General features: G+C 38.7%; 1 protein-coding gene across 28 annotated transcripts in view; it reads right to left on the reverse strand.

Moving 5' to 3' along the window:
* The window catches only part of kcnma1a (potassium large conductance calcium-activated channel, subfamily M, alpha member 1a), a 158,029-nt gene that overhangs the window by 17,007 nt on the left and 123,625 nt on the right, over window positions 1–17,397 (reverse strand). For 17 of the 28 annotated variants that reach the window (XM_055018971.1, XM_055018979.1, XM_055018973.1 and 14 more), the window contains 8 exons: window positions 16,238–16,364; window positions 14,709–14,933; window positions 13,955–14,147; window positions 9,418–9,531; window positions 8,034–8,117; window positions 6,048–6,178; window positions 4,055–4,249; window positions 3,467–3,585 (listed from right to left, as the gene is read on the reverse strand). In XM_055018971.1, the coding sequence (XP_054874946.1) occupies window positions 3,467–3,585; window positions 4,055–4,249; window positions 6,048–6,178; window positions 8,034–8,117; window positions 9,418–9,531; window positions 13,955–14,147; window positions 14,709–14,933; window positions 16,238–16,364 (1,188 nt within the window). The remainder of the gene's footprint in view (window positions 1–3,466; window positions 3,586–4,054; window positions 4,250–6,047; window positions 6,179–8,033; window positions 8,118–9,417; window positions 9,532–13,954; window positions 14,148–14,708; window positions 14,934–16,237; window positions 16,365–17,397) is intronic. The other 11 variants (XM_055018983.1, XM_055018976.1, XM_055018978.1 and 8 more) reach the window with 1 other exon arrangement.

Here is a 17,397-nt window from a genome sequence, read left to right on the forward strand (position 1 = left end):
TTTTTCAAAGAAAACCCTTCTGGAGTGTTTTTCACGGCCTCCTTTACATTATTTCATCATATGGCACGTTTTTACAACATGTTTGAAAAATGGCATTTTTTTTCGACATAGTATAGTAAGGCGTTTTTTTTGCGCCAAAATTCAAGATGATTTTTTTTTCAAAGAAAACCTTTCTGGAGTGTTTTTCACGGCCTCCTTTACATTATTTCATCATATGGCACGTTTTTACAACATGTTTGAAAAATTGCATTTTTTTTCGACATAGTATAGTAAGGCGTTTTTTTTGCGCCAAAATTCAAGATGATTTTTTTTTCAAAGAAAACCTTTCTGGAGTGTTTTTCATGGCCTCCTTTACATTATTTCATCATATGGCACGTTTTTACAACATGTTTGAAAAATGGCATTTTTTTTCGACATAGTATAGTAAGGCGTTTTTTTTGCGCCAAAATTCAAGATGATTTTTTTTTCAAAGAAAACCTTTCTGGAGTGTTTTTCACGGCCTCCTTTACATTATTTCATCATATGGCACGTTTTTACAACATGTTTGAAAAATTGCATTTTTTTTCGACATAGTATAGTAAGGCGTTTTTTTTGCGCCAAAATTCAAGATGATTTTTTTTTCAAAGAAAACCTTTCTGGAGTGTTTTTCATGGCCTCCTTTACATTATTTCATCATATGGCACGTTTTTTACAACGTTTGAAAAATGGCATTTTTTTTCGACATAGTATAGTAAGGCGTTTTTTTTGCGCCAAAATTCATGATGATTTTTTTTTTCAAAGAAAACCTTTCTGGAGTGTTTTTCACGGCCTCCTTTACATTATTTCATCATATGGCACGTTTTTACAACATGTTTGAAAAATGGCACTTTTTTTCAACATAGTATAGTAAGGCGTTTTTTTTGCGCCAAAATTCAAGATGATTTCTTTTTCAAAGAAAACCCTTCTGGAGTGTTTTTCACGGCCTCCTTTACATTATTTCATCATATGACACGTTTTTACAACATGTTTGAAAAATCCCATTTTTTTTCGACATAGTATAGTAAGGCTTTTTTTTGCGCCAAAATTCAAGATGATTTTTTTTTCAAAGAAAACCCTTCTGGAGTGTTTTTCACGGCCTCCTTTACATCATTTCATCATATGGCACGTTTTTACAACATGTTTGAAAAATGGCATTTTTTTTCGACATAGTATAGTAAGGCTTTTTTTTTGCGCCAAAATTCATGATGATTTTTTTTTCAAAGAAAACCTTTCTGGAGTGTTTTTCACGGCCTCCTTTACATTATTTCATCATATGGCACGTTTTTACAACATGTTTGAAAAATGGCATTTTTTTTCGACATAGTATAGTAAGGCGTTTTTTTTGCGCCAAAATTCAAGCTGATTTTTTTTTCAAAGAAAACCTTTCTGGAGTGTTTTTCACGGCCTCCTTTACATTATTTCATCATATGGCACGTTTTTACAACATGTTTGAAAAATGTCATTTTTTTTCGACATAGTATAGTAAGGCGTTTTTTTTGCGCCAAAATTCATGATGATTTTTTTTTCAAAGAAAACCTTTCTGGAGTGTTTTCCACGGCCTCCTTTACATTATTTCATCATATGGCACGTTTTTACAACATGTTTGAAAAATGGCATTTTTTTTCGACATAGTATAGTAAGGCGTTTTTTTTGCGCCAAAATTCAAGCTGATTTTTTTTTTCAAAGAAAACCTTTCTGGAGTGTTTTTCACGGCCTCCTTTACATTATTTCATCATATGGCACGTTTTTACAACATGTTTGAAAAATGGCTTTTTTTTTCGACATTGTATAGTAAGGCGTTTTTTTTGCGCCAAAATTCATGATGATTTTTTTTTCAAAGAAAACCTTTCTGGAGTGTTTTTCACGGCCTCCTTTACATTATTTCATCATATGGCACGTTTTTACAACATGTTTGAAAAATCCCATTTTTTTTCGACATAGTATAGTAAGGCGTTTTTTTTGCGCCAAAATTCAAGATGATTTTTTTTTCGAAGAAAACCTTTCTGGAGTGTTTTTCACGGCCTCCTTTACATTATTTCATCATATGGCACGTTTTTACAACATGTTTGAAAAATCCCATTTTTTTTCGACATAGTATAGTAAGGCGTTTTTTTTGCGCCAAAATTCAAGATGATTTTTTTTTCGAAGAAAACCTTTCTGGAGTGTTTTTCACGGCCTCCTTTACATTATTTCATCATATGGCACGTTTTTACAACATGTTTGAAAAATGGCATTTTTTTTCGACATAGTATAGTAAGGCGTTTTTTTTGCGCCAAAATTCAAGATGATTTTTTTTTCAAAGAAAACCTTTCTGGAGTGTTTTCCACGGCCTCCTTTACATTATTTCATCATATGGCACGTTTCTACAACATGTTTGAAAAATGGCATTTTTTTTCGACATAGTATAGTAAGGCATTTTTTTTGCGCCAAAATTCAAGATGATTTTTTTTTAACGAAAACCTTTCTGGAGTGTTTTTCACGGCCTCCTTTACATTATTTCATCATATGGCACGTTTTTACAACATGTTTGAAAAATGGCATTTTTTTTCGACATTTTTTGCGCCAAAATTCATTTTCTACACATTTTGCACGACATACTAAACTATGACGCTTTGGTCACATTTTGGACCAAAGACTAAACTATGACATTTTTGTCATATTTTGGATGACAAAATGTCACTTTTGTGCCATTTTGGATGACAAACTAGACTATGATGTTTTGATCAAATTTTGGACCACATACCTTGGACCACATACTAAACTATGACTTTTCGGTCAAATTTTGAATGACATACGAAACTATGACGTTTTTGTCATATTTTGGACCACATACTAAACTATGTCATTTTTTACACATTTGGGACGACATACTAAAATATGACATTTTGGTAACATTTTGGACGACACACTAAACTATGACATTTTGGTAACATTTTGGACGACACACTAAACTATGACGTTTCTGTGGGATTTTGGACGACATACTAAACTATGACATTTTAGTGACATTTTGGACGACATACTAAACTATGACGTTTTTGTCACATTTTGGACGACATACTAAACTATGACGTTTTTTATACATTTTGGACGACATACTAAACTATGACGTTTTTGACATATTTTGGACGACATACTAAACTATGACATTTCTGTGGGATTTTGGACGACATACTAAACTATGACGTTTTGGTCACATTTTGGACGACATACTAAACTATGACGTTTTTGACATATTTTGGACGGCATACTAAACTATGACATTTCTGTGGGATTTTGGACGACATACTAAACTATGACGTTTTAGTGACATTTTGGACGACATACTAAACTATGACGTTTTTGAAGTTTTCCCTTCAGGGTTAACAAAGTCTATCTATAACCCGAATCACATGGTTTATGACATCAAAATATTCATTGTATGACTGAGAAAAAGCAGATACTGTACCGTTTTGTGCACTGGGTCGGTGTACTGATGTGAGCGTCTCTTAATCTGTAGATTCCGAAACACAGCATGTTGTACGTCTTCAACGCTTTACAGAACAAATCCCCATAGCAGCCGCCATCCTGACGAGCAATAGAACAAAAACACCATCAGTGTGTGTTAGATCATCCTGACGATCTCACTTAGTGGCAGTAAAGGTAATTCTCTGGAAAGTTGTACTGAAAATGCAAGTATTGTAATGTTCTGTTTATGTTTGTGAGCAAATGTTGGTAATGCAGACAGTAACTGAGCAATGCTTTATAATGATGCCATAAGTTATTTTAGAAACAACAAAATGACTCCTGGATTGGGTGTTTTGTATAACAATAACGAAAACCAATAAAAACAAGATTGGAAACAATTAAACTTGGTGATTTCTTGATGGCGTTCATTGTTCTCCCCAAGGTGCACCTCCTTCGCCACCCACTGAGGCCTGCTTTGCGTGATCACGGTTCTTCACATCGGATTAAGGACCGCAAGGAGCAGAGGCGGCCAGATGTGTGCTGCTGGGTAGTGCCAAAACGTGTCATCTCCACTTAAACATCCACTTACCCCCAAGTCAGCAAATGGCCCGTCGTAGAGGGCTAGCTGGGCGACGCGACACCTGTCTCTGTTGGCCAGCGTCTGCGGTGTGCTGTAGCCTCCTCTGAGAGCGTTCTCCTCAGCCAACAGCGCCTCCAGCTCTGGTGTGGCTCCTCCCGTGACCAGCGTCCGAATCAGCGTAAGGATATTGTCATTGAAGTATGTCTGGGGAGAAGAGAGAAGGGATCTCAGTAAGCAGTCTTAACAAAATGAATGCCCCATAGATCAGAATATTTACACTTTTCACCGTACGTAGTTTATGACAAAAAAATAATCCAGAAAAAAAAATGAAGATACCTTGCTATTTTCCAGTGAACATACAGGTTTATATGTCATTTTTCAAAGTTTTAATCAACAAAAATAAAAGTCAATGAACCTCAACTATCTCTTTGTGGAGACAGAAATCTCAAATGTCTTTAAAAAAAACCTGACAAACGAGTAGATACCACTAGATAAAAGAGCAAATATACTATATTTTATTGCAAGTTTTTGAACCAGTGTTTTACATAATCACTTTAAGAACTGTTTCATTAGGTTACGGTTAAAGATAAATTAAGCAAATTCAAGGGAGGCATGGTTAATGCTAGTTTGGTAACTATATTACTATACCCTGTTGGATCATCACATTAGAAAGTATTTCTCTCTGCACACTATTTTATTTCACGTCGCGCAATGTCCATTTTCCCCTCTGAAACAACGATTTGACTGCGCTCTGTGGGTGTCAGCTTCTCTTGTCCTTCAAGCCGATCAGGACCTGCTTTTGCCACGCGTGAAGACAGCCGATGTCACTCGGCAGCCGGGCCAGAGTGGCAGCGCCTCTCACTGGGCCCCTGACAGGCCTGCAGAGCCTCATGATGGATGAGCAGTGTCCATTAGCTGGCTTCACCTCTGACCAGTGCCAGACTACAGCTGACGCCTGCTCTACTCCCCGATCAGCTCGGCTCTGCATGCCCCTCTAACCCCTCATTCAGCGAGAGGACTGCTGGAATTAAGCCATCACAGCAGCAAAGCGGGAAAAAACACAGTCGGTCATGAGAGAGATGGGATGGGGGGAGAGGAAGAATGAGTCGTAGAAGATCATTTCTTCCCATCTCCTCCTTTATCTCATCCCCAGTGCAGTGATGACATTGTCAAAAGATGAAAGAGTATTTCTTTGGCCTGTTCGAGCCGAGCTTGAGTCATCACCATTACACTAACCTTCCGCATTTATTTTGTTAAAAGATCTAATAAGGCTCTTAAAAGTTAAATTCATAACACTAAAGAAGAGGAGTGATGCCAACAATTTCCCTTTTGGTGTCAGTGGAGTTGGCAGGCATATGTGATTAATGTACTGTACCATTTCAGTTACCAATTTCTGCCTGCTTAAAAATGCCAAAACAGCGCATGTAGTGAAACCTATCGTGACACTTAACGCAGAAATTTCTTTATTTACACCAGCTGCAAAGTCTGTAATATCCCTGAAGTTATCTACACTTTAAGAGCAACAACCGGAAAAATCTATTTTTTTTTTGTCGTTCAAAAATAGCTTTCTAATTGAATGTAAAATAACTGAAATAAACAGCAAACAATGCAGTTGTGACCACAAATTAAATGAGTCAAAATAGAAAATATTGCTGCATTTTGGTGTAATAAAATTATAATGTTTTCCCAGGTCCACCTTTTGAGTGTGAATCACTTCGAAGTTGCTCACCTCTTCCCCTCTCCCTGCAGTTTCTACCAATGCAACAACATGCACTTATTACACAGTGGATGCTGGATCCCCTTGTACTTTTTTTGTGATACCTCTCCCTCCTGGTTCACTTTTTGAAATTCTAAATATTACTCCATAATCACTTCCCAGACATAAATAAATCAGAAAATAAAAATTATAATGTGTAGTAAAACATATGTATTTTGGTTTGGGATAAAAAGATTTTTAAAAATACTCAAACGTGGTGAGTTTACAGCGTGTTTGAGAACTCACCGCACTCATCAGGGAGTCGAGTACACTGACAGCGAAGGCCGTGCCGCAGGCGAAGGGCTGAGTGAGGTACAGCTCTGTGTCTGGGTCGTCATCATCATCTTGGTCCAGGAACTGAACGTTTGAGTCGTTCACTGAGAGAAGGGGGGAGGCACAACTGAGTTAGAGGAGCGAACTGTGAAGTCCACACACACATAAACACCAACACACCTGAGAGTTTAGGAGTAAGAATGTTTTTTGTGTGTGTGTGTGTGTGTGTGTGTGTGTGTGTGTGTGTGTGTGTGTGTGTGTGTGTTGAGTTACACTTGAAAAGATTTGGATATGTCAAGATAAGAGAAAAATCTCAGGTATATAGGTATTGATGGAGGGTTGAAGCTCATAATATAATGCAACTTAAGATGCACATTATATTTTGCTTTTACACTACAGCTGCACTTATTCTTAACCACAAGTTTAAACAAGAACTTTGTTTCTTCTCCAAACAATTGACATGTTTTTTTTTTTTATGCACTCTAAAATACTTATGGCTAAATAAGCTTTTGCTTTTTTTTTTGGTCCATGTACTGTATAATTGTTTGGAATGTGAAAAAAGTGTTTCAGTAAAAATATTTCATATTATATGTACTGTATATAACATGCAAGGTGCATTTCATACATTTAGACAAAACACAACTTTAGGAGAAAAATATTTAGAGCATATTATGCATACACAGTCATAACCATTGCAGAAGTCTCCAATTTTAGCACCTCAGTGGCCACTATAGCTTGATTCTTTATTATTCTTATGAACAAAATTACATCCAAACAAACCAATAAATTCTGAGTTGAAAGACAGTGACGAGACTTTCATTTTAAATAAAACAATATATAGGTATTTCTTTTCTTTCTTTGTTTTTAATCCAGTAAACATAGTGAACACTGAGACTTCAACAATGGCTAATAACTCACATGAGAAAAACATGCACTTCAAAAGTCATGCTATGTTTTTTTCCAGAGTTTTCTATGATGGATGTGTTTGTCACATCATCACCCTTTACAGAATTACATCTCACATATTTACCTGTCCCCTGAAAGTCAAATTAAAGCGAGGTAACAACACACTTCTTAATATCATGATTAATAATGAATTAGGTCTGCTAAAGGAATTAAATGGCACAGTGCGGTAGAAATAACCCAATAACAAAAGAAAAAGGATGTTTCTCCTTTGTATAAATTGTCTACAGTAAAAAACACCTTCCTATAGTGCGTGTCTTTTTCCGTAAATTGTATCTCTAACAGCAGTGGGCAGTTAAAGGCCCGTAAACCAGTGTTGCTTGAAAAACGAGCATCTTACAAGTTTTTGTTCGATTCGTGCGATACGGGCTTCAGAGATATGCTATGGAGGAGGAAAAAAAACAACTAGAAAATAATAAATTTTAAATAAATAAACGCCCTAAAAGATGGATTTATCTCGAGTTTTTCTTTTTGTTTTTGAAATCTGATTTTTTTATTTTTTTTTTTATTACTTGGCTTCCTGTGAGCTGTGGAACAGAAATGTCAGTCAAATAGACAAGGGGGCTGATGCAAACGGGCCTGGGCCAAAGGAGTGAACGGGGAGGGGTGAGGGGGAGAAAAGGGGGGCGGCTGAGCATGTGAGTGTGTTTGCGGGAGGAGGGGAGGGTTTTGGCGAGGGGGCCGAGGGGGTGTTGCTATGAAAACAGCCACAAGGACAGACTGAGCATGATCAAAGGCCTAGCGATGCTCTGCAAACGCAACTGGAGGAGGGAAAAAAAAAAAAAAAACAAAAAGAGTAGAAAAAAAAATCATTAAAAAAGGGCCAAAACAAGACAGTCAATTTCAACCAGAACGAAGAATAAAAATGTGTTCAAAGTGAAGCCATGGGAGCAGCGAGGGCCTTGACTGCAGCCAGATAAATCAAGACAAGCTGATGAGGAGCAGGGCGGCGGAGCGAGGGAGCGAACGGCAGCACAGGACAAAGGCTCAGCTTACCCAGCTCTGTTATCATTTGTATGTTGGTTCCACTTTTTTTTTCCTGACTGAGTGGAACTAATGGCAGTAGTTTGCCAGGTTTAGCTAATGGTGATGAGACAGTGCAGAGAGGGGGAGAAATGGTGTCGTTATTGAAACAGTTTGAAAGACTGCAAAAAAAAAAAAAAACAACAAAAAGAAAAAAAAACTGCATTTCCTTGTCTTAAGACTACTAGTGTCAACCGGAGTCTAAAAGTGAAGCACCGCGGATTAGATACAAAGCCAGAGCTGTCACGGTGCTACGCCACGACAAGAACAATAAATTATTTCATGGTTAACCAGTGAAAAGGATAAACAAGGTCTTATCCATGAACACACCTACTTCGCACGCCATGCAAACAAAACTGATCATGCAACTCGGATGAGGCGTGTTTTTATGTTTCAACTTGACTTTAATCTTCTCCTGGCACTCTAACCTGAATATATGACAGTGTAATTACAGTATATGGTTCCAGTGAGACATGCAGCCACCCTCTCCTCTGTATGCTCTTACTCCTTCCTCTCCTGAGGGACAATGTTATCGCATCTACTGTTGCTGCAGCTGTGAAATTTGTTAGCAACCAGCATGCGGAGGCACAATGCCGGAGCTGCTAGCGTTCGAGTCCAGGACAGAAACCAGCAACTCCAACGTAGAACTATGTAGTTTTGATGATCACATATGCGGTCAGCAGTGTAATGGGAGAGCCTGGACTCAGGTAATGGCTGGCCCGGTTACAAGTAACATTAGGTGGCTCCTTTCTCTCTCTCTGGCCTTTTCTTAGCTGGCCTCATGCTCCATTGCTCCCTAATTGGGTCAGGGGAGACAGAGTAGCTGGTCTCTGGTGCTTTAGAAAGCCCCTCAGAGATCTGAAAGTTTCATGAGTCCCCATCACCAGTGGGAATACAACCACTGGCATTGTTATTAATAAATGGACCCATTTTGCAACCGAGGCACTTTTTTCCTCTGCGTTTTCTCTTCTCTTTGCTTTTCTCCCTCTCTCACCCTATCCATCGGGCCGAGTTTCTCTTGTCCATTAGGGGACAAATTGCAGGAGATGTAGCTTTTGTCCTAAAAGTGCCCGTCTGACATCTTCAACTGGAGTCACCGTTTGACGAGAACTAGCATGATCCGATAACTGAATATGAGTTGGGCAAAGCTACTGGCACCATGAAAGTGAACAAAAATTCCACACCACGCATTCCTTAGTCCACTTGACCTTGAATGAGTTGGAACTTTTGGTAGCAGAATGGAGTCTTGGATTATCGGCTCTGTGTGTCTTTGTCTGGGAATGGACAATGAGTTGATCTGAGGTTACTGGGTACGGCATGCAATGTCTGCATTTGAGGTGGGTGGAAACAGTTTTACCTAGTTCGGTGATGATGGGGATGTTGGATCCGGTGGTGACGGAAGCCTGACGCACAAAGCCATGTACTGGACTGCTGTCTGGAGATGACCTGTCCATTCCAGGAGGCGTGAAACCTGAACGCAACAGGAAGCACAGATATAGTCTGCAGAACACATCAGCAAATAAAATAACTAGGTAGCATTACCACACTAAGAGAGTGTAATACCTTCCTTTGTTGCAGAACATATATAACACCCAAAAATGCTTATACTATATTAACATTGTGCCCTTGGCTAATCTCTGCGGAATGTGAAGGAAATATTATCTACCAACAAAGTTTATTTGTTCAGCATTCTCCTTTGTTTTCTGTAAGAAAATAAACTTAATTACATGATTAAAGATGGTAGGATTTATCTCTGTTTGCTGTGGTTCCATTTCTTCTTTCACTATTTATGATAAACTCAGTACATCAATAATTAAATAAATGTATATAAATAAAGTTAAATTAAACCCACCAAAATATGAGCTACCAAGTAAGGTTTTATTCTTCATCATGAATCACTTCACTGATTTATTTAGGTATGCAATTTAATGTAATATTGTTTTTCTTTTTTTTTAGTTACCTTAGCAGAGCAAAAAGTATAATATTTCCATCTTAGATGTGACCACTGACATCAAGGATGAAACATTTATCAGTTAGGAACAGAGGCAATGTTTGCATGTGAAACATCTCAAGAATCTTTACATTTTTGCACCATTTTCAAGTTATTTCATGGTAAAATACATATAAAACGTCAGGCACTTTGCTCTCAGGATAGTCAGGTCATCCTGCTTTGTTTCTGTGAGATTTATCCAGATTTATATGATTTACAGATAGAAACATGTTCACATATTAGTGTCTTCTAGTGTGAAGTAGATCTACTGCTTGAATGGCGCACACAGAACCCAAAACATACATAAACATACATATATAATAACTGTATATGATGTATATATATGCATTTATAGCAGCGAGGACAAGAAATACCCCTGTTGGACAGTAGCCAAGTACATTTATTATAAGAAAAAAAATACAAGCTACTTTTGTTTTTATTTTGTTTTCAAGCCACTTTGTAAAACACAATGTAATACTAAATATTCTCTGCTGTCCTTATAATCTGTATTTCTTAGTTGTATTTTAATAGTTATATATTTATATCTATTGTGATTCATTATATTTGTACTGTACTGGCAGAACAGTATTTTGTTTTTTAGGTATGCAAATACACAAGAAATTCTCCACGATGAAGAAACAGGCCATGATTTTGAATTTTAGAGTGCAGTTACTGTAGCAATTCCAGGTTGTTGACTTTTTTTGTAGTACCTACTGCAAACATGAAATAGTGTTTTTCAGAAATCCTACATTTATATAGCATAGTTACTGTCATATTTTAAACAACCATCAAAAAGTCAGATTCCATTTTTCTTAGTACTAGCATTACTATTTCTATTATTAGTACTTTGTTTTACTTTTTTAGAAGCTGATCTTTGTTTTAATTAGTTTCTGGGTAACATAAATAAAGTCTTGTAATTGTGTTTTACCACAGAAGTATCATAAGCACAAGGACATGACCTGAAACTCTGCATCAGTACAGTTATACAGTATATTGCGCTTGTCAGCTAACTCAGCATTGAGTTGTTGATGTGTGCTTTTTGTATCATTCAAATGTGTGGATTGGCAGAAGAAGAAAAAAAACAGAAAAGAAGGAGAAGAGGGCGAAGTAAACAAGGCGCCTGCCTAAAAATTGCAGTATGTATACTGTGCTTTTAGGGGTCAGCTAAGACATATTTAGCATTCACGTCGCTCCATCAACGGGCAGACATAAATTTTATATGTTGTTCATTTTGTTACGATAAAATTGGTGAAGTGGATCCTGAAAACCTTTTATCGGAAATGGTGTGGCGCAGAACCATGAAATACAAGTGCAAGTGACAGGAGTATGAATTCACATGACTTCACATTTTTGCATTTCCTCAAAGTGACAAGTAAACACCTTAAATCTGTAATGCTATATGCATAATGCATCAACTGTGTTTTGACATCCATCATTTAGTGCTGACTACAGCAAAATGTCAGCTTATAGTGCCACCACCAAGGAAACATAATGCAGGGAATATATTCAGGTCACAAAGTTTTAAAAGGATTGCAAATTCTGTGTGTGTGTGTGTGTGTGTGTGTGTGTGTGTGTGTGTGTGTGTGTGTGTGTGTGTGTGTGTGCGCGCGCGTGCCTTTCCTGTCAAGAAACTCAATGAGCTGCTTACATTACAAAAGAGATCTTTGAGCCCTTTGCAAAGGAAAAGACACCAAATAGTTTAGTACACAGCAGGAAGCACACACTGAACTGAAGCCTGGATAATCATAACTTTTGTTACACCAATTATTGAACTAGGAAATAGCAGCGGTTTGACACTGGGTGTCAACCAGGGAGCACAGGCTCAGATAGTGCGAACATCATTTTGTCGATGTCCATAAAGGATGATGTTTACTCCACTGGAGAGTGACAGTAAGTTTTAGGTTTCTACCTCTAAAACGCTGCTCTTACAGTATCATAGTGAACATGAAGACAGTGCAGAGATTTAGAAGTACAGCTTCCGCTCTTCCACAATGCATACACCAGAAGGTGATGCTGGTGAGAACAGGGATACATGAGGCCTGCTGCTGAGCTGCTTTCAAAACCCGTTACAGGCTACAAACGGCTCAAAAGTTGCGATGCGATGTGAACTCGTGAGCTCCAAACAGAGAGCTGTATGTCTTTACTGAGTGCTGCAAAAACAGCAGAGCCGAAAGGTGTTTATCTGCCTGATCACTCTAATCTCCCTCTGAGTTCGTGCAAAAATTGAATTCCAGCATGAAACATTCACATAAATGAAAATTTTGCATCTCTTTATGCAAATAAACCTTAAGTCCTTGTGCACAGAATGATAACAAGTATGCTTCCTAAATCCTTTTTGCTGATATAAAATTATTTCTGAAGGTTTTTCTAACTTCATATACATGTTTTATAATCTGTATATTTGTAAAAATGAACTCAACAAAATGTACAGCCCACAATAGAGAAGCCAGAGTTTTCGAAGCAGCCCGATCACACACAGCCTCTTCTCTTCTGGCTGGATGCTGCTACTGTAAGGCTGTAACTTATTCTGTTCAGCTACAATGTACAATAGACAGTGAGATCTGGGTTACAGACCTCCTTATCCCTGTAGCCCCGCAGGCACAGCTATGCTCTGTGGTTGACTACATGCTGCAGCAGCCGTGAGAAGCTCTCCCCCAGGAAAGCCAATGTTTACTTATTCATTTGCACCTTCTAAATTCCACAGACAGTGCCTGAATGGGAGCATAACTAGGAGGAAGGAATCCTTGCAGCAAAACCTACAATATAACAACAGTGTTTGAGCATGTGCGTGCAATTCGTTGTGTATGCATGATCGCATGTCACTGCGTGTGTTTTCTTAAACTGCTGGTTAATGTAAGACCCAATTATTGATAACACGAGACTCCCGTTCATCGATCCAGGGAGAAGATATAGACCAGTGGGCTTCTGTATTGAGGTGACTTTCTGTGAGTAGTGCTCCCCAGAGCGGCGTGCTCTCAGATTTACCCCTGCTTATTGTTCCTTGGTGGCACCGCTATCGACAGCGTATCACTCACTCAAGCCTGGAGAAATAACAGCATTGGCATTCTCCTAAAACATGTGGAAGTGCTCTGCACTAAAAAATAATAGCCTCTTGAACCTTCAACTTTGATTTGTATTTACAACAGTCACTGTGGTGGCATTAAATAGTGTTGAGCTTAAGGCATGCCATGCCTTTCAAGCTAATCATAATCTGAGAATTACCTGTTTGTGGATGTTTGTGGATAGATTGCCTTGGCCTGCACGTCCGTGTGCGTACGAACATATGCACACGCGTTCAAACACAAAAGTGTGTGCATGCATGTGTCGCTGTTTTGTTGTGACTAATGAGGAGCAGCTGAATTGGCCTGCCTGGTGATTTGTACTAGCTGCTTAATGATGATGAGGCCTGATGGGACGCCAGGTTCGTATGTTTGTCTGCAAACATCAACAATCTGTTCCAGACGATCTGCCAGACTCCAGATCAGGGGGAACAACATCAAATGACACAGTCATGTTGATTACATCATTAAAAAGTGTTATCAAAGAGGTTTAGCAGCGTCTAATTACCAGGGACAAGACTGAAATCATCTGAAAATTACGTGGAGTAAACACTCTTCAAAGGCTTGATGAAGCAATCAGCACAGTGTTTTGTGTGTGTGCATCTTCAGGAGTTACAGTAACGTCAGTTCATGGTTAATACTCAAAGCAGACTTGCAGAGAATTTCGATTAGGGACACTTACAAGACAACACTTGACAAACTATATTCATCCCTCCTGTGTGGCCTTCTCACCCCCCTCCAGTCTTTTCCTCCCTTCTTTTTCCATTTTTGATTACTGTCTTCCCTGCCATAACCTGTCCCTTTTGGGCAGCAGTGTACATGGAGTCTAATAGGACGCTTCTTACCTTGGGAATTAGCCTGTAAGACTCCAATGCTGTCATCAAACTGCATAGATTTGATGTTGAGTGATGCCAAGATGCATTCCTTATCCTGCAGTGAGGCATCTTCGATATTGTTCTGATTGGCTGACAGTATTACGCACATGTCGCAGAGGTTGATGTTGACAGCCCTTAAATCTGCCCGACTTAATGGTGTACCCTTCAGGGTGAGGAGAACACAGAGAAAGAGCAAGACAAGCGAGAGAGGGAGAAAGCAAAACACAGAGAACAGACAGACATGGGGGAGAGAAAAACAAATTTAAGAAGTGAGCGGAGGGGAGCTTTGGGAAATTAGTTAACAAGTATTCTTGTTCTGAGGCGATGACATTCCACTGATCTAACTGGGCGTCGGAGATTCAGAGACATGGACTCATCTAAAGGCTAGCCTGCGCTGAGGGCTGTGTTTGGGATCCTCCTCTGATCATCAGTCAAGCCAGGCCTAACAAGCTCTAAGGCAGCGAGCCACGCCATCTGTGATGGGCACTGCAGCTGCAACAATCATCAACTCCACCGTGGATATGCAGGATGTGTCACTGCTCCAGATGAAGACGGGTTCACTGAGCTCTACTGGAGTGATCATTCAATTGAGCAATGTGTGATCAAATCAAAATGATAATCCCTCTCTGGATTTCAATGAGCGTGTAACTCAAAATGTCTTTGTTAGTTAAACATGCATTCTGGTTGAAATTTCTACCGTGTGCCAGTGAATTAACACACTCACGGGTAAGATGGAGACCTTGGGGAAGTTGTGTAAAGTTTCCCACTCTCTCCGCAGGTAATCCAGCGAGCCCACAAAAACTATAGGCTTTAGCTCGTGGTAATGGAAGTTGCTGGCTCTTAAAGGCATCACCAAGTTTCGCAGCCCCACTAAAGCGGACGTGACATCCCCAAATATACAGACCACTACATGGCCGCTCAGTACTGTCATGGAGGCTTCACTCCGGGTCTGCAGGGAACACAAGAGAGGGAGGGGGTGGACAAAAAGCAGAGAGAAGAATAAGAAAAAGTGCAAACAGAGAAGACAGGACCAGGCACACTGGGACAAACACAGAGTCACAGAATAGAAATGAATGCTGTTAACAGAAAACTGAGCAATGTGCATGAAGTAACACATTCTAGATTTTACCAGAGCTTAAAAGTAGATTATAAACTGTTATAAATCGACATTTAATAGTTTGTTAACCAAGCAGTTATGTAATTAATCCATAATTAAACTACACATTACACTGACACATTTACATAAACAAAGGTTTGGTTAACCACTATTCTGTTTATAAGCAGTTTATTTGATTAGAAATAGCAAGTTTACAGAAAAAAGACACAATGTAGACTTTTTCAAAGGGAAGCAGATCCAGTCACACAGAAAAAAATGCAGTTTGTAAGATTTTAGGCTCATACAGAACGACTGGGATACTTTCATAAAAAAGACATGTATAAATAAACCAGTTCCTCTCATTTTCAAGCTGAGAATATAACAATACGATGCCCTGCTTTAAAGATCTGTCGCCTGTCACACCAGATTCACGTGCCTTTGATTACAAAATTGGGTGCACGTTAAGTAAGCTAAACGTAACTGTGATACCATCTAATGTGAAACTATAATTCTATCTTTGTTTACTGGAGACACGAGGTAAGAGTCAGAGCAATTAGACCACTTTTGCAACTGGCACATACTTTTAGCTGCCTGATCTGGTGGATAAAACTTTTTTTTTTTTAAGAATTCATGTATCTAGAACATGTTTTTGATGATTCAGCTTATGTAGGAATATCCTTCAAACTCCCCTGAACTGAGTGAGAATTAAAGTTAAATCTTTCAAGAGCAACAGAGTCAATGGTGCATAAGTCAGACAAGAGCAACAAACATCTTATAAATTAAGGAAATGGGTGAGTGTGCATTATAAATTTGATTTGGACAGGATTAACTGTATCCAAAAAACATATGCGTTATGGTAAATGCTTACAAACTGCCTTGGTAAAACACCTGAGCAAACTCATGCGTGAAGTGTTGAAATGCTGTTCACAGATCCTTGGTGGATAAATATGTATATATATATAAAAAAACAAACTCACCTTGAAACAACAGAGAGGCAGTGAGAGAAATTTCAATACACATTAGTATGTGATTGTGTTACTGCAGCATTGTGGGGAAACGTTTGCTCCTCAGCATACTTACTTTAACTTCCTTTTTCTATATATGTTCTATTTTTTTTTTTTACTGGATTGTGTTTACAGAGGTCTTGCCCCACTTACCAGGATGACTTTTTCGATGTCTTTTGAAGGGCACCAGTGAAACATCCCTGTCGAGTCATACCTCTTCACGTTCATGTCCATGTTTTCAATTTGTTCATTTCCAGGAATTAGAAGAGGGTCGTGCCGACTGAAAGATAGTAAATATTTAGACCATTTTTTGACAGCAACCTTGTAATAAGAAAAAGGTGAAAGACTACAAGGGTGTCCTGAGATCTACACTGTATATTCACTCACAGTAATAAAGATCTATCCCATTCTTCAACTGATAAATGTTCTACAGCTCTGCATACTCTAGGTCCCATAACTACAATTTCATTCCACCATTCCTTTTTGTCCTTGATGTCAAGGCAGCAGAAAATTCAAAGACCTGGCTGCTCACTGTGGTACAGAGGAGAACAGCAAGACTTGAGTGCTACTGACTGAATGGCATGACAACACAAGGCCAATTATCAGCTTTTACCCTGTCTTCCAGTTCCTGACGCCGTGTGGCACAAATAGTAAAAGCTCCAACAGGCGCACACTTTAAATATTTCAAGAATTTGCCCAATCATATTTTGCTTTTCCAACTGATGGCCATGAATGTTTCAACAGCACGTCACAACCAAACAGGCTAATCCACAGCAGTGGGCTGCTGAGTTTTATCCAGTGTAACACTGACCATGAAAGGGCTCCTGTCAGTCCTGTTATACCGCCTCTCCTGTTCTTGCACTTATTCTACAAGACATGCTCTCACAGCTCCTCTAAACACAATCCAGAAAATTTAATCAAAAATACTGAGTCTAGATAAACTGCAAAAATGCAACACTGTTCCTCAACAAAATAATGTTTGTTTAACAGCAATGCAAATCTAATTTATTTACAATTTAACCCAAATACTGAAATCCTTGGTTAAAGCAGTACTATGCAGAGTCCTAAAACAGGGAACTGCAGAGAGATAGACATGCGAGTAATATGGGAGAAAACATCTCAAAAATTTGACATACATCTCTCTCAGTATCACTCTCTCTATCCTCTATCAACACTGTCACTCACTGACAAGGCTTTGATGTTGTCTCTTCCTTCAACCTGCATTTGGATTGCATGCCATCGCAGGAAAAAGTAAAAGTTTAAAAAAAAAAGAAGCTGTCAATTAGCCACCGTCTCTCTCCACCTCTCTTTCC

Source organism: Amphiprion ocellaris, chromosome 16 (assembly GCF_022539595.1).
Source record: "Amphiprion ocellaris isolate individual 3 ecotype Okinawa chromosome 16, ASM2253959v1, whole genome shotgun sequence".
NCBI classification, from domain to species: domain Eukaryota; kingdom Metazoa; phylum Chordata; class Actinopteri; family Pomacentridae; genus Amphiprion; species Amphiprion ocellaris.